Genomic DNA, 25587 nt, shown 5'->3' on the forward strand with positions numbered 1-25587 from the left:
AGCAAGCACATCGCGGCTACCTCCACCTCCATACTGGCACTACCATGACAAAGAGCAGTAAAGCGGCGAGGCAGGCTGACATTGCGGCAATGATTCTCGCCTCCAACCAAAGCAAAGCAGGAAAACCTGACCAAGCGCTGAGTGAAACGACCAGCAGCGCCCGCACATCGGATGAGCCGCAGGGGGAACACTTCGCCACCAAGACAGATTTGAAAGATCTACTGCTGGCACTCACTAAGGAGATACAGAAGGGCACAGATGAGGCAACTAAGAAAATAGCCTCGATTGATAAGAGAGTGGAGGAAGTGGAAAAGCGCACTGAGGAGGTTGAAAACAGCTTGTGTGACAACACGTATGAATTGGAGCTCGGATTGAACAGGATAGCAGCTTTAGAGTCCAGATGCGAGGCGCTCGAAGCCAAGCAAGAGGACGCAGAGAACAGGTCCCGCCAGAACAACATACGCCTCCGCGGGATCCCCACTACAGTAACCAATGACGAGCGCGAACGATTCACTTCAGACCTGTTCAGATTTATAATAACTCTTCCAGATAGCGCTCCTTTAGAAATCGACGGGGTATATCGCACGGCGCCCAGACAAGCATCTTCCTTCCCCCCCGGACGTCATCGCCCAGATCCACTTTTTCAAGGTCAAAGAGGAGATAATGAGAGAGGCCAGGTCCTCGAAGCTGATCACTTTCAGAGGCGCTAGCATCGCATTGTTTCAGGACCTATCGAGCATTCCCCTCCAGAAACGGAGAGCCCTCTGCGGCCTAACGGAATGGCTGCAAACACGGAAAATCCAATACCGCTGGAGCCATCCAACTGCCCTGAGCTTCAGAATGGGAGGGGACCCTCAGACTGATCCGCAGCCCAAAAGGAGGCGGATCAGTTCCTTGGGAAAGGATCCGCATATTGGGACTCTGAGCCGACGGCGCACTCCCAGCCACAGCCCGGCTCCCCTTCGCCCAAACGCTGGTCGCGTACCGGCAGGCGCCGCAGGCCCCGGGGCCCCCGGAATCAGCAGGACCCGAACTGCCCAAAGGCCCCCAATGCGCCATCAGCTGCGAGGCGGAAGGTTAGTGTGTCTCCCCCTGGAATTCCCCTGGGATACGTGGGTTCTGACACCGCAGGGGAGCCCTCCTCCCGTTTTCCTTTCTTAGTTGTGCGGGGGAGATAGGGGCCTCTGATTCTCTCGGGGATACTCATAACTGTAGCTAAAGACACAGTCCGTCCCATCCGCTCACTACTCCGACCACGAGCCTAACGCACCTCAACTCAGCAGTCCCAGGCTTTTCGTCATGAAGCACTTCCCTCGGCGGCGGCATTGACCAGCAACCCCGCGGATGAGCTTTATGGTCTCACCCCAACAGTTTGGGGGGGGGGGGGAGGGTGTTATTGGGCCGGGGAACAGTTTGGAATCCCATTGGCCCAAGTTAACAGTTACCAGGTCCAGGTTCACACATGGACATTGGCAACACCGGCACAGCAAAGCAGGCACTCAGGTTCCCTATTATGACTCGCCCGACACGGCGCAGCTACACCCGCACAAAACCAGGCATTCCTTTAGAGTCAACGGGCCCGGATTACGCTAGAGAGGTTCGGATCTTGACTTGGAACGTCCAAGGCCTTAACTCCGAGAAAGCGCATAGAATAGACTAGCATTGTTAAATGGGGACATAGTCATTCTCCAGGAAACGCACCTTTTGCCATGCAATGCCATGCAATGAGCACCAAATCAAATTCAGGTGGTTTAAGCAAAGCTTCTTTGCCTCTAGCGGCGAGAAAAAGAGGGGGGTGGCTATCCTGCTAAGCGAGACATTTCCCTTATCTAACCCCACAGTCAAAAAAGACCCCTCCGGCAGATATCTCTTCATACGGGGACACATTGCCGAACAGCCAATTACAATCGCTGGGATCTATGCCCCTAACGCAAACCAGGATAAATTTATCCTGGAGCTACTCCCCCCGCTGCTAACTTTCACCACGGGATACCTCCTCATTGGGGGGGACTTTTAAAGCAGTCCCAGACCCCGTAAGGGCCAAATCTCTGCTCCCATCTAAACCAGACATCGCCCGGGGCTTGGCTCTAGCTAAGCTTCTAAGAAAATCGGGGGCAGTGGATATATGGAGGGTAGCTAACCCAGAGACCGGCGACTACACATATTACTCAAATGCACACGGGGGCATTCCCGAATCGACCTCTTATTAGCCACCAGTACTCCATTCCCCTGCTTTAGCAACATTGCAATCCACACGCGCATGGTATCCGACCACGCGCCAGTTTCTGCAGACCTTTCGATTCTGGGGGGACCCGACCCTCCTCCTAGATTCTGGAAGCTCAATGATACCCTCCTGTTGGATCAGGTAATAAGGGGGCAGGCGGAAGACGCCTTGGTCAATTATTTTAAGGAAAATCAGATCCCCAAAGTCACAATAGGGCTACTGTGGGAGGCCATGAAACCGGTAATAAGGAACAAGTTACTTACCTGTAACTGTTGTTCTCCAGCATGGGTCTGGCATGGATTCACATGCTCATGAATATTCCCCGTCGTTAGGCCGGGAATCCTCGGTAAAGAAAAAATCAGTATCAGTTTCGTTTCTGATCTGTCTTTCTTAGTAGCAACCAATCACTGATCTCTGGGTCATACTGCCCCCAGCCAATGACTGCCCTCTACCTAAGCCCCTCCCCTGGTAGCCATACTCAGATTTGGTAGCACGTAAAGTGGCAGTATGACCAAGTGAAGAGCCGCAGAGGGGAAGGAGGGAGGGTTCGCATGTGAATCCATGCCAGACCCATGCTGGAGAACAACAGTTACAGGTAAGTAACTTGTTCATTCTCCAGCATGGGGTCTGGCATGGATTCACATGCTCATGAATATAAGAATACATAGCAGTATACACATGCACAACCACGGGAGGCGGCAACAGGCTCAACATTAAGCAATACAACAACTCAACATTAAGCATCTCTTACCTCCTCACCAGGCTCACCTTAAGCGAACAGGTTGCGCAGCACTGCTTGGCAGACCCTGGACTCCTCCCTGGAGTCCCGATCGACGCAGTAGAATCTCGTGAAGGTGTATGTCGACCTCCACGTAGCAGCCCTGCAGATGTCCAGCAGGGGCACACCAGACAAGAACACCATGGTAGCAGCGATCGCTCTGGTCGAATGGGCTCTCGGACGGCCGGGCAGCGGCCGGTTTGCCAACCGGTGACAGTGCATGATGCAGCCGGAGAGCCATCTGGAAATGGAAGCCTTCGAGAGAGCCTTCCCTTGATTCACAGGTCCAAAGTTCACAAACAGCTGTGACGTCTTCCGAAAAAACTCTTTGTGCGGTCCACGTAGAACTTCAGCGCTCTAGCCACATCCAGCGAGTGCAAAGTCCTCTCGGCCGGAGACAAAGGCGACGGGAAGAAAACTGGCAACACCAAGGGCTTGTTGAGGTGGAAGTCCGACGGCACCTTGGGCATAAAGGAGGGGTGCGTCCTCAGTACCACCCTCGTGTCGTGAAAAGTCAAGTAGGGAGGCTTGCAAAATAGGGCCTGGATCTCTCCCACTCGTCGTGCGGAGGTGATGGCCACAAGAAATGCTGTCTTCCACGACAGGAACTTCAACGGCGCCGAGTGCATAGGCTCGGATGGGGTCCCCATGAGCCTGGTCAGCACCACGTTGAGCTCCCATGCCGGGGCAGGGGCCTTCACCGGCGGGAACGATCGGAATAGTCCCTTCATAAATTCCTTCACCAGGCGATGAAACCACAAGGATGCCCGTCCTGTAGTTCTGGTGTATCGGGAAATGGCAGCCAGATGTATTTTGATGGAGGCGTGAGCCAGTCCAGCTTTGGCCAGCGACAGTAGGTACGGCAATACTTGAGAGGCCGTGATCCGCAGAGGGTTAATCTTCTGTGCACGGCACCAGACAGAGAACCTCTTCCACTTATGTCCATAACATTTGAGAGTTGAGGACGCCCTGGCTTTTGCAAGAACCTCTCTGCAGTCATCCGGGATATCGTATCCTCCAAATTCTAGTGCTGCAGGAGCCAAGCCTGCAAGTTCAGCGACACCGGGTCGTGATGGAGAATGGCGCCTCCTCTCTGGAGAGAAGATCTGCGTCCGTCGTCAGCTTGATAGGTGGGGACGCTGACAAGTCCAGAAGGTCTGGGAACCAGATCTGTCTCGGCCACGCCGGTGCGACGAGGATCATCCTGCACCTGGACCTCTTGAGCTGGTTGATGAGACGGAGGAGCAACGGCAACGGAGGGAACGCGTACAGGAACAGGCCGTCCCAAGGGAACGAGAAAGCATCGCCCATGCTCCTCGGCTGGACAAACCTGCTGGCGAACCTCTGGCACTTGGAGTTCGTCGCCGTCGCAAACAGGTCGATCTGGGGTTTGCCCCATCGTTGAAAGAGCCGATCCACCTGGTCCTGGCGTAGTTCCCACTCGTGGTACGAGCGCAGCTCCCTGCTGAGTGAGTCGGCAATGGTGTTTTTTATTCCTGCCAGGTGGAAGGGAACCAGAAACATCCCCTGGGCAACGGCCCAGTGCCACAGATCCTGGGCCTCCTTGGATAGGGCTCGGGATCTGGTGCCTCCCTGCTTCCGGATGAAGAACATCGTGGTGGTGTTTTCGGTGAAGATGCTCACCACTTTGTCCTTGAGGGACGGAAGGAACGATTTGAGCGCCCAGAACACGGCTCGTAGCTCCAGGATGTTGATGTGAAGAGACCTCTCCTCCGGGAGCCACAGGCCTCTTGCGTGGAGATCTCCATTGTGGGCCCCTCATCCCTCGAGGGAGGCGTCCGTAGTTACCGTCTCCTGATATGCTGTGGCCTGAAAGTCCATGCCTGCCGAGAGGTGTGCACGGGCACCCCACCATAGAATCGCCCGACGGAACTCCTCATCGAGCGGGATCCTGTCTTCGAAGCAGTCCGCTGCTTGAATCCAGCGGGCGTCGAGGAACTCTTGTAGCGGACGCATCCGAAGTCTGCAAAGGGGCACAAGGTAGATGCACAAGGACATCATCCCAAGGAGGGACTTGATGGACCTCACTCTGGCCACCTCTGTGGCTAACAGGCGCTGCACCTTGCCCAAAATGGCCTTCGTCCTTTCTTCCGACGGAGATGCCAATCGCTTCACTGTATCGAGCTTCGCTCCTTGCCACCTGCGACGGGACCAGATGGGATTTGGGGTAGTTGATGGCGAATCCTAGCTCTGTGAGCAGGCGGACGGTCCTCGCTGTGTGTTCGACGGCGAGTTCTCTTGACCGTGCACGGATCAGCCAGTCGTCCAGGTAGGGGTAGACATGGATTCCTTGCAGGCGCAGCCGCGCCGCCAACGGTGCGAGGCACTTGGTGAATACCCTCGGTGCCGACTTTAATCCGAACGGCAGGGCTCTGAATTGGTAGTGACGCCCCTGGACTACGAATCTGAGGAACTTTCTGTGACCTTTTAGAATGGGGATGTGGAAGTAAGCATCCTCCAGGTCCAGTGACGATAGGAAGTCGCCCTCCTCCAGCTGTCCCAGCAGGTGCTGGAGGGTGACCATCCTGAATTTCTGTGCCTTGATGTACTTATTCAACCAACGCAGGTCCAGGATGGGGCGCCAACCGCCTGTCTTCTTTCGGACAAGGAAGTATCTTGAGTATACTCCGGAGCCCCAGAGCCTCTTGGGGACGAGCTCGATGGCCCCCTTCCTGAGCATCGCCCTTACCTCCAACAGCAGTTGAAGGACGCGATTCTCCTTCCTGGCCACGGCAGGAATGCGAGGACACTTCTTTTGAAATTCCAGCGAGTGTTCGCGGGCCAGGGTGTCCAGCACCCAACGGTCGGTGGAGATGGACTCCCACACGCTGACAAACTTCGTCACCCGGCCTCCCACCGGGGTGCTTCGGTGGGGGCCCGACGCAACGGCCGGTTCAGTCCTGCTTGGAAGAGGCCTTGCCTCCTTGCCGACGGCGGCGAGACCCTCCTTGCTTGCCACGGCCTCTGTAGGCCTCTTGGCTGAAGGACTCCTAGGGCTCGGGCTGTTTCCGTGTCTGACTTGATGGCCTGGAGGGATTCAGCCACCGTCTTTCCAAACAGGTTGTTGCCGTCGAACGGCATGTCCAAAACTCTGGTCTGGACGTCCTGGCGAAAGTCCGTCGCCTTGAGCCATCCTCGTCGTCGGAGGCAAACCCCGTTGCCCAGTTGGCAAAATCCGGTATCGGCAATGTCTGTTGCAACCGTTATGGCGTGATCCGACGCTACCTCTCCTTCCTGCAGAATCTATAGGGCCTCTGCCCTCTTGTCGTCCGGTAGGAAGTCTAGCAGGGGCGCTATCTTGAACCAAAGCTCCCTGTCGTAACGGGCCACAATCGCTAAGGCATTGGCCGCCTTAATCGTCGTCGCCGCCGATGAGATGACTCGCCGATGTCCAGCGGGGAAGTTGAAGTTGAAGCCGCCGCACCCGCTGCTTTCTTCTTGGCCGCTGCCGAGACGACAGAGTCCGGCGTGGGCTGGGCCCTGAGGCACAAGGGGGCGGCATCGGGGACTCGGTACTTACCTGTCCCTCTTGGCGGGTGTCGTGGAAGGGTTCTTGAGGATAGCCCCAGATGTCGTTGAGCAACGGCACCGCGAGGACCGTCTTTCTCTTGGCCTCTCGTCGTTGGTAAAGAAACCCTTCCTTTTTCTGTTCCTCAGGGCAGAGCTGGAAGAGCTCGGATGCCCTGGTTATCATGGCATGAAAAGAGCCAATTTCATCAGGTGGAAAAGCCCGAGAGGGGGGTGATGATGGGATGTCCGTTGTGTCATCGCCGCAGTCGTCGTCGTCATCCGTCCCCGTCGCTGTATCCGTTGCCATATCCTCTCTAGGGTCCGGCGAGGGGGATGAGGGGTCGACAGGCCTCGCGGGCACGAAGGGCGGAGCGGGGTGGACTCTCCTCCGCTTGTTCGGAGGGCTTCCCGACGGGCCTGGTTCTGGATCCTCTGTCGGGGTCCATGGTAACCTCGTCCTTATCTCAGTACATAAGGATTGGATCGCCAACAAAATGGCCGCTGAGCTATCCTGGGGCTCGGGTAATGGCTGCGACGGATGGGATGGCTGCTCCACTGGGCCCTTGTCGTCGCCATTGTCGCTATCTTCGATCACATCAGTGGGAACCGTCCCCTGGGATCGAACCTTCTCGAACCTCTCGTTGAGGCCTATGAACCTCTCGTTGAGGCCTTTCACGGTTTCCACCGGATCCTTCTCGGAGGCTGAATCCGAGTCAGTAATGGACACCGCCCCCCCCCTCTTTTTCCGCCGGGGTCTTAACGATGGTCTGGAAAGAGGATTCCCTCCGTGGCAGCAGGGAAACCCTGGGCCCCCGAGGTCGCCTCCAACAGCGTAGCCTCTGCCAGGGCCGCTGCGACAACCTCGATAGAGGCCTTTTCCAGATGGATGAAGGCCCTCACCACCTTAGGTGCGTCCTGGGCCTTTGCTTTGGGGGTAGGGTCATCGCCTCACTCCCCCTCGGCACCCTTCGAGATCGACTGGGGCCTCTCCAGAAGCTTACCCGGGTTCTCAGACTTCCTCTTCCCCGAACCAGAGCGCTGGCTCGTGGTTGATCGTGCTGGGGAAGTCGCGCCCTGCCTGGCAGCCGAGGAGCCAGAGCTTTCGGTGCTCCCGGTGCCCACGGACTCGCGGTGCTTGGCCTTCTGTTGGCCCCCCGTCGCTGGGGCGCCCTCACAGGACTTAGAAGACCGCTCAGGCTTTTTCTTCACCTTCTCACCTGCTGTGCCCTTCTCCAGCCAGGCGGCGAGGCCGGAACGACGATCTTGCTTGGTCCGTTCCGACAGGGTCTTGCACAACGCACAGTCCTTCTCCACGTGCGTCTTGTCCTCATGAAGGCAGTAGAGACATCTCGAATGCTTGTCCTCCTTGAAAACATTTTGCAATCCGCATCCTGGGCAGCTCCTGAACAGCTTGGATCCGGGCGTCGAGCTTCCCTTGTCCTGGGCCATGTCCGTTGAGGTAGGCCACAGATCTTCTGGAATCCTCCAAGAAGCGTAACTCGACGAAAACTTCACCCTTGCGGGGCGTAGAAGAATTCCGAAACGGGTCCCCGTTATCGGAAGTAGAAACGGTGGAGCTTGAGGCTCGATTAACCGAAAAAATGAGAAAAAAATCTCCTGAAAAAGCGTGAAAACGCAGTAAAAGCTCGAGAGCTAAAACACGAGGACTCCCAACACTTGAACGTGTGGTAAAAATCTGAGGATGGCTGCCAGGGGGAGGGGCTTAGGTAGAGGGCAGTCGTTGGCTGGGGGCAGTATGACCCAGAGATCAGTGATTGGTTACTACTAAGAAAGACAGATCAGAAACAAAACGGATACTGATTTTTTCTTTACCGAGGATTCCCGGCCTGACGAGGGGGAATATTCATGAGCATGTGAATCCATGCCAGACCCCATGCTGGAGAAGGGGAGTGTTCATCAGCGCAGCCGCTGAGCAAGTCAGAATATCCAAGCTCCAAATGCAAGCGTTAGAATCTAGCGTCTCTAAGCTAGAAAAGGAACTGAAGGCCCAATACTCTAGAAAGGAGGACAGGGAGCTAAAAAAAGCCAGAAGGGTGCTGGAGATGCACTGGGCCGACCGTACCACAAAGGCCTTGGCGTACAGAAGACAATTCTATTATCAGAAGGGCAACAAAGCAAACCGGTTACTAGCATATAAATTACAAAAGACACACACCAGGAACAACATCACAAATCTTAAAGGGCCGGACGGGGAGAACAAATTCACTACACCAGACATAATAGAAACCCTGGTAACCCACCACAAGTCGATCATGCAGGGGCCGCCCTCGTCTCTGGAGAAAAGGGCTCAGCAGGAACACTATCATCGTTTCTCCCCCCGGCCACTACCGCCTCCCTCGACTCCCTAGAGGCTCCGATCACAACGGAGGAAATTCTAGACGCCATAAAATCACTAAAGAACACTGCCCGGGCCCCGACGGGCTGACGCCCAAGTTTTACAAAACATTTGCACACATCCTTGTCCCCCAGCTATCGCTATTGTTCAATTCCTTCCTGACCACTAAAAAGATAAACTCTATGGCCGAATCAACCACTATTTTACTCAAGAAACCGGGGGAAGGACCCTGAGCAGGCGGCATTTTATAGGCCAATAACACTGATGAACACGGAGGGGAAAATCTATTCCAAAGTATTGGCAACCAGACTGGGCAGGTTCCTCCCCGAGTTAATAAACAAAGATCAAACAGACTTTATTCCGGGTAGAGGGACACACGATAATATCAGACGAATACTAAAGATCATTGAATCTGCAAACAGAAAGGGGACCCCCCTATTAGTCGTTTCCCTTGACGCACATAAGGCGTTTGACCTTGTAAACTGGGACTATATCCGGAGCACCTTGCTTAACATGGGAATGGGATGCAACTTTATAACCTGTATCATGGCAAATTATGCGTCCCCTTCACACAACTCAGAGTCAATGGCAGGAAATCAGAACCCATCCCCATTTCCAGAGGCACTCGCCAGGGGTGCCCCTTGTCCCCCTTGGTGTTTGCCCTGTCCATGGAGCCGTTCGCGGAGAGAATCCGCCTAAACCCAAACATCAGGGGGTTACCGTGGGCGGAGAAGAGTACAAAGTGGTGCTCTATGCGGACCATGTCCTTTTAACCATCACCGACCCGGACGAATCACTGCAGCCTCTGCTCGAGGAACTAGAGTCATTCGGGGCAATCTCTGGATTCAAAGTGAACTATGATAAGTCCTCAGCATTACCAATCAACTTACCAAGTCGACAGAGAAGCATGCCGAGCCCCGAATTTCCCATCCCATGGGCCAACGCCACTCTGGAATACCTGGGGGTCCAGATACCTAAATCCAGCGCTCTGATCTACAAACACAATTTCGCGCAGCTTTTTGAAACGTTCCGCACAGACCTGAAACAGTGGAGCAAGCAGGAGATCTCCTGGCTGGGACGAGCGGCAGCGGTAAAAATGAACCTGCTCCCCAGAGTGCTGTATCATTGTCACGCACCCCCAACCCGTATCCCAGAGGAAGACCTCAGCGGGAAATTATGAAATTTATCTGGGGGGGAAAGAGACCTCGCATCGCAAGGAAAATAATGACCCGGAGCCGCCAGCTGGGCGGACTGGGAGTCCCGGACATTGCCTGATACAGGCATGCGGCCCAACTAGCGCACGCCTTTGCCTGGACCCGCACCGAAGACCGACCATGCTGGCTGAAGCTGGAGGAGGCATGGTGCAAGATCCCACTGCACAACTTGCCGCATATCCAATCCCTGCAATCCTCCTCCATCATAAACCCACTACCTGCAACATGCAACATGGTGGCCAGCTGGAAGATCGCAGCCGGGAAATGGGGAACCAAGAGCTCACTAGGCCCATTGACCCCAATCTGGGGCAACCCAGGCTTCTCCCCCGGTCTCTGTGACCGCAGCTTTGCCAAGTGGAGGGAGGGCGGCCTCTGCAGGATCTCTGACTTTTTGAAGGAGGGCCACCCCCTTTTGTTTGTGGACTGCAAGGCGAGATTCAATGTCCGCGAGGAGGAAAGGTTACGCTACTCACAGATCCGACACTGGATTTCCCAGCGCATTGTCAAAGATCGCGGCTCCAGGGTCCTAACGTCCCTGGAACTCACACTGACTTCCCCTCCTCCCAGGGGCAAGATATCTGCTCTCTATAAACATTTGGAAAAGTCTAATCCAGAGTCAAAAGAAAAATATATGCTGAGCTGGGAGAAGGACCTAGGGCACCCCCTATAGCCAGAAGCGTGGGGCAGAATTTGGGCAAAGCTGCACAAAAGCACTCAATGCGTGACCAACAGGGAAGGTGGATATAAGGTGTGCTACAGGTAATATCACGCCAGCTCAATTGTTCAAATCGGGGATAAGCTCATCACCGAACTGCTGGAGAGGCTGCCTACAAGAGGGATCACTATTCCATCTTCTATGGGACTGCCCAAAGGCAGCACACTACTGGAAAGGGGTGCTGAATCACGTCCGTGCAATCACGGGCCTCAATATCCCGTGGGACCCCGGAATCATCCTGCTGTGGGACACAGGGAACAGGGAGATGCCACTCTCAGGGAACACAGCCCGTCTGTGCACACATCTTCTAACAGCAGCCAAGATAGCCCTCGCTCGTCTTTGGAAGCACCCGGAGGGCCCCTCGATCCCATTGTGGTGGGCCAAGTGCTGGGACATAGTCATAGCGGAAAGGGTCACAGCACTCCGTATGGGTAATCTCAATCCCTTCCGTAACACTTGGGCACCTCTATGGACTATGCAGAACGCTATCCAGCTCTTACGCAAAAGCCCCCGACCACCCGCTGGCTAGACTGAACTATAAGCCGACGTATTTTTCCCTGAGTCAGGCGGCGGCCTGTTTGCCTCCCGATTCCGCGGCCCAGTAACGTATAGAATGAACTATGTGATAACGTATGATTTTCCTCATCTCTGCAATGAATTGTGCCTTCCTGAGCTGTTGCCAATGCTGTTGTCTATTGTTTAACTGTTGTCTCCTTAATTGATAAATAAAATATCTATATTGAAAAAAGAAAAAACAGAGAAAATGGTAAAGGAGGAGGAGTGGCGATAATCGCTAAACAAACCCTCAAATTCTTTGCTGCCCCTATACAGTGCAGAGGCTGTGAGGTTATTCACCTCAAATTGACACCTACCCACAATAACTGCACAAACATAATAGTCATCTACAGACTACCGTCCCTATTATCGGAATTCAATGATGAACTAATCACCATCCTTAATAATCTCAAATCCACCAATACGGAGACTATACTCCTGGGGGATATTAATAGATGGAGGGGCAATCACAATGACCCACAGGCCATCGCCCTAGAGGAAGACCTAGTTAATTGTACCTTTACTGTAATCAACAATGGTCCCACCGCTACCACTGGGAATCAGCTTGATTGGATAATCAAAAATAATGCAGCAGTGACGATGCTAGGAACCTACCCATGTATATGGACAGACCACTATACAATCGAAATCCTCCTCACTCTAAAACAAAAAATGGTGAAAATAGACAACTCACCCAAAATAGTACTCGACAGGAATCTGGAAAAAATCACCAGTACATTGCTAGCAGAAGAAATGGACAAAATCATGACTGAAATCAAAGAGGATGATTCATGCGAAAATATATCAATATATAATCGAGGCATGAAAGAATTACTCGACCGCCAAGCCCCATTGAAAAATAAACAGGTCAGGTCAAATATAAATCACCAGAAATGGTTCAACAATGGAGCTATTGAACTCAAAAAAGAAAAACGGAACCTAGAAAGGAAATGGTTAAAATAACCAATCACTACAATGAACTTATTGACACCACCTCCAACTCCACTGGAAAACTCTTCCAAATCCTCAAATCCATTGATAAACCTAAGGCACTCACCCCGCCCTTTCAGCCGACGGAATTAGATTGTGATAAGGTTCAAACGGCCTTCCAAAACAAAATCATTAAGGCCAGAGAAAATATCCTTAACTGCCAGAGTCATAGCCCACCGACCCAAGACAAACTTAACGAAAGCAAGGCCGAAACTGAAACTACTAAATTCCAGTTTAGACCTATTACAATCGAAGAGATGAAGAAAACGCTCTCTAACATCAGAAGCACTACGTGCTCAGAAAATGTAGTCACCTAAACTAATATTAGAAAACCCAGACATTTTCGCTCCCTTCCTTAGAAAAATGGTAAACGCATCTTTCCGGTATCAATCAATACCTGCTATAATTAAAACGGTCACGGTTACCCCATTGCCAAATCTAAGACCTATTACAAATTGCAATTTCCTGTTGAAAATATTAGATAAAGCAGCCACTGAACAGCTCCAGAACTACGTAGACGAGAACAACCTGCTGCACCCCCAACAGTCGGGCTTAAGGACAGGCCACAGCACCGAATCAGCCTTACTAGATCTGCAGACCGAGATGCTAAGTATATTGGACAAGGGCAAATCAGGTCTCCTGATATTACTGGACCTCTCGGCAGCCTTTGATCTGCTCGATCACAAGAGGCTTCAAGTGGCCCTAGAACTCTCAAACTGCTCACTAGAGGCAACAGAATGGATATCATCATTTCTACAAGGCAGACAATCCAGGATTGTCTGGGCAAATAAGGCCTCCGGAACCAAACCGGTGGACTGTGGAGTCCCGCAGGGAGCTAGTTTCTCCCCCCTACTGTTTAACCTGTATATGCAATGCCTATGTACCATGCTAACTCAACTGGGAATATTCTTCACTAATTTTGACGACGATACTCAATTGGTCTTCAAGCTTAGTGGAGACTATAATCAAGACAGTGAAAAACTTACGACTATATACAACATCGTCGAGGGCTGGATGAAAGACAACTGGATGTGTTTGAATGGGACCAAAACGGAACTAATGATTGAATCCACACATGCCAGGAAAAAACAGCATTACCATAGCCAGAGCAACAATACTGTCAAGACTGGACTATGGCAATTCCTTGCTTCTGGGAGCTAATATGAAATGCCTGAATCAATGCCAGGTCATTCAGAATACTGCCGTTAGGACAATCACGGGTAGGCCAAGGAGGGAACACATCACAGGCGATAGGAAAGATCTACACTGGCTGGCCATGGAGGAGAGAATTACTTTTAAATCCCTCACAATGGTTCACTGATGCTTGTATGGCAAAGCCCCAGCGTACTTAAAAAAACACTTCAAGTGGCATGAACCATCTAGAAATGTAAGATCCTCCAACAAAGGTCTTCTCCAGACAACCCCAGCTAAAAAGCAAAACGGCCTGGGCAAGGCCTTTCCAAACAGAAGCATCCATAAATGGAATGAACTGCCCGTATCCTTGAAATTAGAAACCAAATACATACTCTTCAGAAAGAAGTTAAAGACCCTACTCTTTAAATAAACTGGATTAGCGACCTCTCTCAGCTCCCCATGATATGATCTTCTGTGTGTCTATTCTTGTCCCATTTTTGTAATCACTGTCCTGTCTTTTTGGAATGCGCTCTGATGGCTGCGGGCTTTAGCGCTAAATAAATAAATAAAATAGGTCCCACCAGAAGTAAGGACATGTGCAGACTTAAACTCTGCCTGTTTAGGAGTGAAAGAACCAGAAGATAGGCCTTCTCGGTCTACGCCCCAAGACTCTGGGACTACCTCCCCATCAACATCAGACTCACCCCCATCCCTTCGACAGTCCTGGAAGGAGCTCAAGGCACTCATCTTCAATTAGTGGCTCCTCCCCAACACCTAGATCCAACCACCCTCGACTCCCCACCCTACCAGACTAGGGGGGTCTGCTCCCCACTGTTTCTTCCCCCGATTGCTTGTTGATCCCTTGCTACCAAACTGCCCACACTCACCCCTCCAGTTAGCTCCCCGCTCCCTTGTTTCTCTGCTTCCCTGACCACTTTTGTCCCCCCTATGATTGTAAAGTGTTCCATTGCTTTCCAAAGCTAGGTCCTTGCTCAGGAAATATCTGAATAAAAACCAACGATGGCAACAGAGTTGACGTTAAATAGTGTTCTAGGGCATCCTTCCTGGCAGTGAAGGATATTTCAAGCGTGGGAACCTATAGAAACAGATCATGATGAAACTCCAATATCACATTTGCCAAGTGGCCTTATTTGTCTGCAGTCAACTTTTTCAGCATTTGTATCTCGTGAGAATGTCTCTCCATGTTCCACTATATTTACAAGCATGCAAGGCACAACATGCAACGCGCTGTTGCTTAAAAATTGAAGACTGATGGCACGTAGCTGGTTGTCACTATGTAAAAACATGATTTTCTTATATGGTGAGTTTTGTGTTTTTAATGCTGCTTGCTGGACATAGTCACAATACAGGAGTCAGAAATCCAGCCAGACAGGTGAAAACATTTGATTAAATATAAAGACTTCTTTGCAGCTCCTAACATGCACCTAGTGGCTGGTGAGATCGCTGGCGCACACAAATAGTAGTGTTTACTGCGGCTAATAAAATCTCACCTTTTTTAATCATGTCAGTTGTTTGGGATTGTGGAAACTTAATGAACATGTTCCCAAAGCAGACCATCACCTTATCTGAAATAAATTAAAGAAATCGGTCAGAAGCAATACATTTTACAACCTGGGCGATAAACCACTTTTTTAAGTGGGCTACTACAAATGACCGAAATCCAAAACCACAGTCACTGCCTTCTGATATCAGGTCACGATTTACAATTTCCTTGAAATAGATTCCACAGAGTGCAGAATTCACACACCCCATCTAATATGAGGAAACAGGGTTTCTGTAACAAAGCGCACAGAAACCATGTGCTTACTCTCATGTCTTACAACCGCTTTGTTAATTTGAAAAGCCTTAATATCCGGGAGAAAAGATAACTGTTCTGTATACTTCCTAAAGTGGGGATAAACTTCGCAAACATGTTTCCATCTTCCAGTATAGGAATCCCTGTAGATAATCTTTTTAGATAGGCCAATAATCCACCAACAACAAGTGCAATATATATATATATATTGAACAGTTCATCCTTGTTTACATAGCGCATACCACTTTAATATATATGAATCATTTGTAGCTTTACAATATGTACCTCGAAAGCACATAGCACTTTACTGTAATATCATGTGTAGTACCAAGTATCCCACTTACCCACCTGGGAAGACGAAACTCGATCAGCACAACAGAAAATGCTGAATAACCATTATTTTGTATAGTTTCAAAATGTTGGATATATGAACGGATGATATATGCATAATTAAAAATCCCATACAAATCATCCAGTTCTAACCCACTTTGGATAATTTAGTTCTGGGATAAGCTATAACATTTAGCATTATTCAAACATGGGCATTGATAAAGAACAGAAGTAACATTCACAATGTTCCAATATGGCAGTTTGCTTGTTTTTCACTAGCTAACCCACCTTAGTGCTAAACACTGAAGATGGATTTACACATGAATGTCTATAATATTGCAGTCCTCTCTACTTGTCACATACCAGACGAAGCCTGAGTAGGGTGAAACGCGTCGTTCCTTTTTTGTGCTAAACTGCTGCTGCCTTCCTTGTCCATGCACGTTCAATTAATAAAGGACACTTTTGGCTGCAAGGCAAACACTGACTGTTTGTGGATTTGTAACAAATATTGAGTTTTTCATCACGAGCACAGCCGGAGTGCCGCTGCACCCCGGACTGGATCCCAGTACTCCGTTTTGTTTAATATATATATAATATATACTTACTTCCTCTGAGGTTCCCGGTCACAGGAAGGGCTGCTCACGCCCTAACACTACCAGGACTTGTCCAGCGTCCCTCGCAGCTATCCGTCGGGGGCTAAAGCATCTACCAGGACTGTCAAGGTTCCCCCCGTTGGGAGACGCATAAATCTCTTACTCACCCACCTGGGAGACCTATTGGCACGTTATGTGGTTCCCTCCTGGAGCACTTGGCACAATTCATTGATGAGACTTTGTTTCCTTTTGTTTCAGTTTTGCCTTCTTATTTGCAGGACACTAAGGATTTTTTACAACACATTACTGACACCCCCTGGGAAGAGGGCCTTCTTCTTGCTACCCTCGATGTTGCATCTCTTTATACATCCATTGATCATCAAGTGGGAATGGGAGCCTGTAGATATTTTTTGGAGACACGTTCATTGAATTATCATGGCCACAGCTCTATGATTTTGGAGATGCTGTTCTTTTGCTTGACGAATAATGTTTTTTTGTTCGATGGTGCCTTCTACCAGCAAGTAAGGGGAACTGCTATGGGCAGTACCTTTGCCCCATCGTATGCCAATCTGACGATGGGGTGGTGGGAGGCTACATTCTTGCGTGATTTACTTGTTTCCAGTTTTCCTACTCAAATTGTTGCCTGGTGGCGCTACATCGACGATGTATTTGTAATTTGGAAATTGACTGGCAACTGTTTGTGAGAAGTATCAATACTAATGTGGCGAATTTACGATTTACAGAATGCCACAGTACCACCGAGGTGATTTACCTTGACGTGGTGGTAACCTTAGATATATCTGGCTTTCACACAGTTCTGCATAAAAAACCTTCCAATACTGGTTTACCTCTGCATGCCACTAGTTGTCATCCTGTGTCATGTAAAAAAAGCATTCCCTACGGTGAATTCATCCGTTACCGCAGGAATTGCACTGACTTGGCATCATTTGATTATTACTGTGCTCTAGCGGCCACTGATTTTTTGCAAAAAGGCTATACTAAAAGAACCATTGAAATGCCCTACACCAAAGCCCGCAGACTTTGTAGGGATAAATTACTGTAGGGCACTAAATCGCACAAGGGCACTATAGATGATGAACCTAGACTCATTGTCTCTTTTGATAGTGCTTCCAACAATGTTTGCAAGATCATTGAACAACATTGCGTGTCTTGATCTTGGACAAAGATCTATGCCCCTTACTTTCCAAACGTCCCACCATTATGTATAAAAGAGTACCATCGCTCAGAGACAAGCTAGTTTCCAGCTTTTTGTCACCTATTGATAAAAGTCCTTCCCTTTCAAATTGGCTGGCGGTCTCCCCCATTGGCTTTACGAAATGTACCAAATGTAAAGCATGTGCCCACGCCACTCCTTGCAAATCTTTTTTACATCCGGTCACTAAATGTAACCAAACCATTAATTATTCCATCAATTATGACACTACGTTTGTTGTCTATGTCCTCTCATGTCCCTGCATGAAGTGGTACGTTGGGAGCACTACGTGTAAGCTCAAACTAAGGATCCTCCAGCATCTCGGGGTGATCAAAAACTCAGCTCCCGCGTACCCCATGGCTAAACACTTCTGGCAGGAACATGAGAACGACTTAAATTTGCTCACGTTTTTTGCGGTGGCACACATTCCTATTCATCCTAGGGGTGGAACCGTGTTTTAAAGTTAAGACAATTAGAAACATGATTTTTTCTGGACTTAGACAACAAGTCTCCCAACGGACATAATCTTGATGAGGAGCTTTATACGTTTTTGGGGACTTAAGCTTTGTCGATCTGTTCAAATTCTGCTGTGTCCTTCCTTTATGAGATGTATCTTGATTTTCTTTAGGTATAGCTCTTTCCGTTGGCATTTTTCTTCATATGTTATATCCTTGGCCTGTCTGTACTACTTTACACCCTACTCTATTGGTGTTTTTATCTTTTTGCTTTATACTTATGTCTGTCTAATCTTTCAGCTGCTGTAGCACGATTGTATGGGACTCGAGCTCTTTATTGTTTCTGTTTACTATTATATTTCTCTGTTGTCCTTTTGCTTTTCCAACTTTTGCAGCTCCACCTTTTTTTCTTATGTTGCTACACAGTTGCCCCCTTTTGATTTGTACACTTGTATTAATAATCATTGCCATTTCCTGTCAATGTTGGTTATCCCGTGTCTTCCCAGCCATTGTTAGAACATTGACCCCTGGTATTTTTTACATCTTCTCTTTTCTGGCTAGCCATGGACTGTGTGATTTTATATATGTTAATGCCGCCTTTCTGGCTTTGCAAGTTTGCACATTTCAAGGCTGCTATGTACTCGTTTAATGATGCTGATACCTGGCAATTTTTGCAATTATTGATTCCGTCATTATGGCCCGCTACATTTGCATACTGTTATGCTGCTATGCACTTGCACTTTATTCCATCTTTTATTGGGGCCAGAATGTTGTATCTTACTCTTTTATATATTTGTATATTGCAACCTTGTCCTTGCGCACTTGCGCTTCATTATGCTGCTATAACGGTTTGCATTTGCACTTTATTCCATTCGCCAGAATGTCGCAAATTGTATCTTTGCATATATTGCTATTGTCACTTTGGCTGTGCATCCATGCTTATTATCCAACTGCTACAATTGCTCGTACCTGTATTTTATTTCATTTTATTGGTATCAGAAAGCTATACCAGTGCTCTGTGATGATCTATTTATTTGTCATATGTCTTTCTTTCAACCTGGGGCTGGAAGCCGGGTTTTTTTTATATACTCCCATTTAATTCAATAGATGGGTTTTGTTCATTGTGGGTGGCTATATTATTCATTCCAACTGTGTGTATGTATTATGAATTACATTTTTCATCAACATTGTAAATTATATTGGTGGTACTGTGTTACCGTGGGCCTGCCTGGCATGGAATGCGTGCCCCCGATAACATGTCATGGACATTCCGCCATGGCGTGTTTAGAGTGCACTAATCACTGCTGCGCCATTTGGCTCACAGTACCTATATATTTTTTGTGCTTTTTCATTCCATCATGGCCACCGCACATTCCATCTTTCCAGGCACCCATTGAGCTCCAGTGAAAGAGTAAAGGGACTGCATTTGCTAAACTACTTAGGTGCGCCAGTCCTTTGTCTCTTCACGTGATCAAGCACTCAGTCGAGTGCGATACGCGTTGTGTGCGGGTCGTGCTTACGGGCGTCCTGCCTCCAGCCGTACTTTTTACTCATGTTTTTTTGGTAACATTAAATATTTTCAGACCTACACTATGTTGTGAGCTGTGCTAACTTTTTTTCTTTGACCTTGGTCCCTCAACCGACCGCAGAGAGTGCAGTTCTTCCTTTCCTCTTTTTCTGTAATATATATAGAGAGAGAGAGATGTATAGATGTCTGGAGAGGGGGTTGATCGCGCTTAGACCAGGAGGAAGCGTCTTCACCAGGCTGGACTGTAACAAGAAGAGAAAAGGCAGCTAATTGCTAAGGAGTATATGCAGACATAACAGAACAACAGTGGAAAGGGGAGGGGAAAGGAGGGATGCCGAGGTGGTAGAGGGAGCGAGAGGTGGGATGCAGGCATCGGAAGAGCAAAAAGAAAAGCAGCTCCCATAGATTTCACCGATTTTATTAGCATACTTGCCAGCCTGACCCATTTCAATCTGTAGGTGCTTATCCAGTCTTGTTTTTTCTGCGCATTCTGGGAATTTTAGTCCCACGTCTCCCATTATAAATCTCAGACTACAAATCCCAGAATGCAATGAAAAAAACCAGGACTGGATAAGCGCCTACAAATTGGAACGGGTCATGTTGGCACGCACACCAAAACATATCCCGATCTTCTAAAGCACCAATTTAGTCCCTGCTGAGGGAGAGGCAGTACTGTGAAAGTGAACTACGGCTTATGGTCATGGAAAGGTCTAGAACTTTTTGGAATGTTAGGTACGAATTGATGCTTGGTATTCGGTAACCCACCTTTTGGTATAGGTCTGTACTACACAGGTTGGTGGTGTGGCTGAGCAGCCAGGCCTATCTAAAGAGGGGTAAATGTGAGCTGTAGAGCTGTACAAATTAAATCAGTAAATACAAGTAGCCAACTAACACTTATACTCAAGGTTTCTGTTTATTTAATTAACATCAATTTTTAAATAAGCGTTCTTTAAAAAGGCAATTCATGTAACAATGTAAATATACTTTAAAAATTACTTTTCAGAATCAGAACAAGTTAGTGGATAATCTTTGGATATGCTTCTTACACAATTCCTACAACATGAGGGGACTTCAATTATAAGGACAGTATTGGCATTTATATATCACACTGGTTATAGTTCGTAGATTCCGAATTTGCAGAAAGGAAAGGTTTAAGGAAGGAAAAGGGTTCTCAGTAAATTTGAGGACAACTAAATCGTCCAATGAAATCTAGACAAGCCTTTCCCAGCAGTAACAGTTCACAACAAGCTACCACCTATGAGGGACAAACAATATCAAATTCAATGGACTAGAAGAGTCTTCAGTGGGCCAGGACAGCCAAAGTCAATTGGAACACAGTCTATGGAGCTGAGACACTTCTTAGATCAGAAACAGTCTTGCACAAAGTTAGAGAGTTTGTAGAAAAGTCACGTGTAGGGTCACACCCTGTTAAGCCTGTGAAAAGAGAACTGTAATCAACTCTAAAAAAGGTAAGCCACTGCAATCTCAACTGAGAAAAGCACAGCTCAGGGACAATAAGGCACGTACCCCAAGTGTAAACAGTACCTCTAGTTTGAAGAAGAGTGGTCCAGCTGGATTCTGTCTTGCTACAGCTGTGCAGACCCAGTGTTCCTGAGCTTCAGTCGTGGGGACAAGAGGGAGGATGTCTGGAGGGCTCCTGGGGTGGTACCTGGGAGGTCATCAGCAGCTACGTGATCTTTTTGGTTCAGCGGCACTTCGCGGTGTCAGCGCCTAGCAAACAGCCCTGTCGCGTATCTCGGATAGTAGTTGGGCTTCCTTCACTCCTTTGGTCCTGCACTCTGGGGAGGGGACTCGAGCTCTGGTCATCCCGATTCAGGAGGTCCTTAGGAGACGCTTGGAGCTTCTAGCCGGATTTCAGACGTTTCACTCGACTACGGATTACTCAACCCCTATCACTCGGTTCTTGCAGCAATGAAGAAGTACAGCCAGTCGGGGAAGATGGTCCAGTCGAGTTAGTCTCTGCGTTAGTTGGTCCCACTAACCCAAGGGGAGAAGTCGTCCCTTCCGGAGCTACTCTGTCGAATTGAGAAAGAAGTTTCAGCACAGCAGCAGGGCTTCACTAGGAAATTCAAAGGTCCAGGAGGATGTAGCAAGCTTCGTTGACAGGTTCTTCGTTGGGTCTTTCTCCCAGTGGTTGACTGCCTCTATTCTCAAAACCCTCGCCTTTTAAACAGGTTTCTCCCATTCATGCACAGCCTAGGCTGTCAATCACACAGCAGGGTGGCTGTCCTAAAGGACAGCCAGCCAGCCAGCCAATCAGGACTGGTTTGCATGCAGGCATTCCTAGAGACAAAGGACAAGGGAATTTTTTCGGGAGCCTCCCTCACATCCTGCCCTTCCAGGCACACTGGAGCCAGAGGCAGGCTCCATGGCTGAAGCCCGCCAAAGGCAAGATAAACAAAGGGCTCAAACCTGCTTCGAAGCACAGAGTAAAACCCCAAAAGACCTCACAAACAGAAAATAGCAAAAAAAGAAGACAGGCAATTTTTCACCCATGTGTGCTGTACTGCAGCTGAAGGTTCAGCCTGCAGTAGAAAAGCACAATGGTAGGAAAAATTAAACCACTGCCACTAGCCATTTAAAGTAGTTAGGGTGACAAAATAAATGTTACACGAGAATGTAGGAAAAGGGGCTACTAAGTAACCCCCCCTGCACTCAACATAAAATGGGGTGTGCTGAACCAAGAGAAAAGGTAAGTAAACTCCATTTCACTTTACTATTCTTGGGAACTGTAGTTCACACAAGATAATACATTTAACCCTTCTGAGGAATCCAAAGGATTTCTCTGTGATGCTGCACTGAAGGTGCTACGTGTCACCATACAAAAAGTAGATGCCTATGGAGTTTGTCAGACTCCAAAAACTGTGGAAATACAAAATCCAAATCAGGTAAAGCACATGAAAGAGAAAAATGTCGGTCTCGGGGGGATAGACATTAGTTAACCCCTTCAGAAATTGTATTACTAGGGGTAATTTGAAATATGATGGCTCCTCCGCAGTGCGCTTGAAGATAGATAGCGCTGCGAGGTAGCCCTTGATCGTACCAACTTGAAGACCTGAATTCGCCAAATAAAGTAGAAAAGATAACACCATTGGTGTACCACATGAAAAGGGTTCAATATTCTTTTCTCTACACCAGCTGCAAAATTTGTTCCAACAGCAGCGGTATAAAGTCTTTGTTGCTGGCCTTCTGGCTGAAAGCAACACCTCCATGACGTCATCTGGGAGGTCCCAATCCTTGTATCTCAACCTTTCAGATACCAAGCGTGAAGGTTGAGGGTTCTGATGTCTGGATGGAGAACCTGACCTCCCTTCGGCGAGAGAAGATCATCCCTGTGTGGAAGACGAATCGGAGGGCAGATGGACATGTCCAGAAGGTCCAGGTACCACGTTCTCCTGGGCAAGTCTGGAGCCATTAGGATCATAGTCTTCCGGAATCTTCTCAACCTCCTGATCATCTGAGGAATGACAGGTACTGGAGGAAACGCGTACAGAAGTGGAAACTCCCAGTCTACCACAAACACGTCCCCTAGAGCTCCTTCCGGGGGAAATTACCTTGAACAAAACTGATCGCACTTCCTGTTGATACTGGTGGCGAACAGATCCACTTGAGGGGTTCCCCAAAGGACGAAGATCTCTTGAAAGACTTCCTGAGCTATCTCCCACTCGTGAGAGACTGTGCTCTGCCTACTCAGAGCGTCCGCTGTTAAGTTCTTCTCTCCGGCTAAGTGAACTGCCGATAGAGAGATTCCTTCTTGAATTGCCCAAAACCAGAGTTGCCTCGCCTCTCTGCACAGTGGCAGTGATCCTACACCTCCTCTTTTGTTGAGGTAGTGCATGGACACTGTATTGTCCGTCATTATTAGGACATTTTTTCCCCTTGTACAGATGGCAGAAAAGCCTTCAGCGCTAGTCTGATAGCTCCCAGCTCCAACAGGTTGATATGTAGTCTGGACACCGATGGAGACCAACGACCGTTGATGGTCAAGTCGTTGGCATGGGCTCCCTACCCCGTGAGTGAGGCATCCGTGACTATTGTTATCTCCGGCCATGGTTGCCAAAACAGTTCCTTTCAAAATGTTCTCCCGACATGCCCACCACTGAAGGTCTCGAGCCACTTTGTCCGGAACCTGAAGGAAATCTGTCATTCTTCCTGAGAATTGCGACCACTGAGTTCTTAGCGCCCACTGGAGAGATCTCATTCTCAGGCGAGCCTCTGGCACAAGGAAGATGCAGGATGCCATGAGGCCTAGCAACCTCAAAAAGTCGAAGGCTGGGAGACGTTGGGCATTTTGAAACTCGGTGACCATCTGCAGAATATCTTGAGCCCTCACCTCTGGTGGCGAGGCTTTCCCCAGGTAAGTGACCAGGATCGCTCCGATGAACTGGAGTCTCTGTTATGGTATCATCTGTGACTTCTTTAAATTGAGGGAGAAGCCCAGTTTGTGAAGGAAGTGCCAGACATAATCTAGTTGAATCTGAGCTTATTGCGAAGATACAGCTCTGATCAACCAATCGTCTAGGTAGGGGTACATGAATCCCTTCCCTCCTTAGACTTGCAGCTACTACCAACATTAGCTTGGTGAAGACCCTCGGGGCGGAGGTCAGCCCAAATGGCAGAACTCGAAATTGATAATGAGAGTTGCCAATTGCGAACCTCAGGTATTTCCTGTGTTTGAGATGGATTGGCACATGGAAATAAGCATCCTGAAGGTCCAGAGATACCAGCCAGTCCTGAAGCTGGAGGGCCTGAAGTATCGGAGAGAGAGTTACCATCTTGAACTTGTCCAATTCTCGTAAGTCCAAGATAGGTCTCAGTCCTCTGTCCTTATTCGGTATCAGGAAGTAGGGGGGGGGGGGGGGGAGAACCAACCCTTGTTCCTCTCCACTACAGGTACCGGTTCTATGGCACCTTTCTCCAGCAGGTCTAGAATCTCCTGCAAAAGGAGCAGATCTGGAAACTTCAAAGAGTTGTTCCCCGTTGGATGACTGAGGGGTGCGTAGAAAAGGCAGGCAGTAACCTTGGGCAACTGTCTCCAATGCCCAAGCATCTGACGTAATAGCCTGCCATTCCGTCAGATGTTGAGTTAACCTGCCCCCTAGTGGTGTGTTGTGAGGAGAGTCTTCAGAGTGGTTTAAAGGCGGCTGACGCAGATGCCGAGGGTAAAGAGGCACCTGCTGCGGCTTTTGTACTTTTAACCCGTCCACCTCGCGTGAATCTTTTTTGGCCTCTTTGAGCCGGCTGTCCTCTGCCTTTTCCGAATGCGGAATAAAAACGAAAGGACCTACCTCTCCAAGAGGTTCCTGAGGGGCGATAGGGAGTTTGAAGTTTGACAATTGCAGCTCCAAGGGATTTTGCTGCCGCCTTGGATGTTTGTAACTTCTCTAGGCTGTCATCAGCCTTCTTACCAAATAAAGAAGAGCTGTAAAAGGGCATATTCAAAAGTCTGGCCTGTACATCTGGAGCAAAACCAGACTTTCACAACCATGCAAATCTGAGGATTGTAGTACTTGCTGCCATGGCCCTGCTGATACTGTCAGCAGAATCAATGCCAGTTTGAAGGGATTCGCACATTGCGTCTTTACCATCTTTAATGATGTTCAGAAAAGCTTCCCTTTCTTCTCCTTCCGGGAGGCAGTCAGCCGCTGATGAAGCACACTCCCTAAGTGTATGGCTGAATCTTGCGAGCGTACAAGTAGCATTAATGGATTCAAGCGCCATGCTACACGCAGAAAAGACCCTTTTTGACATAGCGTCTAATCTCTTATCATCCCTGTCTTGTGGAACAGTAGGGTATGGAGATCTACTGTTCGATGAAGTTGCTGCTTGAACAACCAGACTCTCTGGAGTTGGATGTTTGGACAAATATTCAAGCAGATACCCTAAATTTGGCAGATAGTTTTTTTTAACTGCCGGGATAACCTCAGGAGTTTCCCAGTTGGCCGATATTTTCCTCTGTAATGCAGTATGAAATGGAACCACAGGATCTTCCTGTGGGCCTTTAATTAAAATGTCTAAGATCATCTTGTTGAAAAGAAGGTGAAGGTGTAGACCAACCCATGAATTCGATTATTCTGGCCATTAAAGTTCTGTAAGTTGTCTCAGCATGTTCCCCTGGGTCTGGTTTGGCAAAT

The 25587-nt window shown here is 48.9% G+C and overlaps 1 protein-coding gene across 1 annotated transcript in view; it reads right to left on the reverse strand.

Moving 5' to 3' along the window:
- PDRG1 (p53 and DNA damage regulated 1) overlaps positions 1 to 25587 on the reverse strand; it is a 117242-nt gene that overhangs the window by 32372 nt on the left and 59283 nt on the right. The window contains exon 3 of the mRNA XM_069651007.1: positions 15009 to 15083. Within this exon, the coding sequence (XP_069507108.1) occupies positions 15009 to 15083 (75 nt within the window). The remainder of the gene's footprint in view (positions 1 to 15008; positions 15084 to 25587) is intronic.

This window comes from Ambystoma mexicanum, chromosome 3p, assembly GCF_040938575.1.
Source record: "Ambystoma mexicanum isolate Mex_15411 chromosome 3p, UKY_AmexF1_1, whole genome shotgun sequence".
NCBI lineage: Eukaryota > Metazoa > Chordata > Amphibia > Caudata > Ambystomatidae > Ambystoma > Ambystoma mexicanum.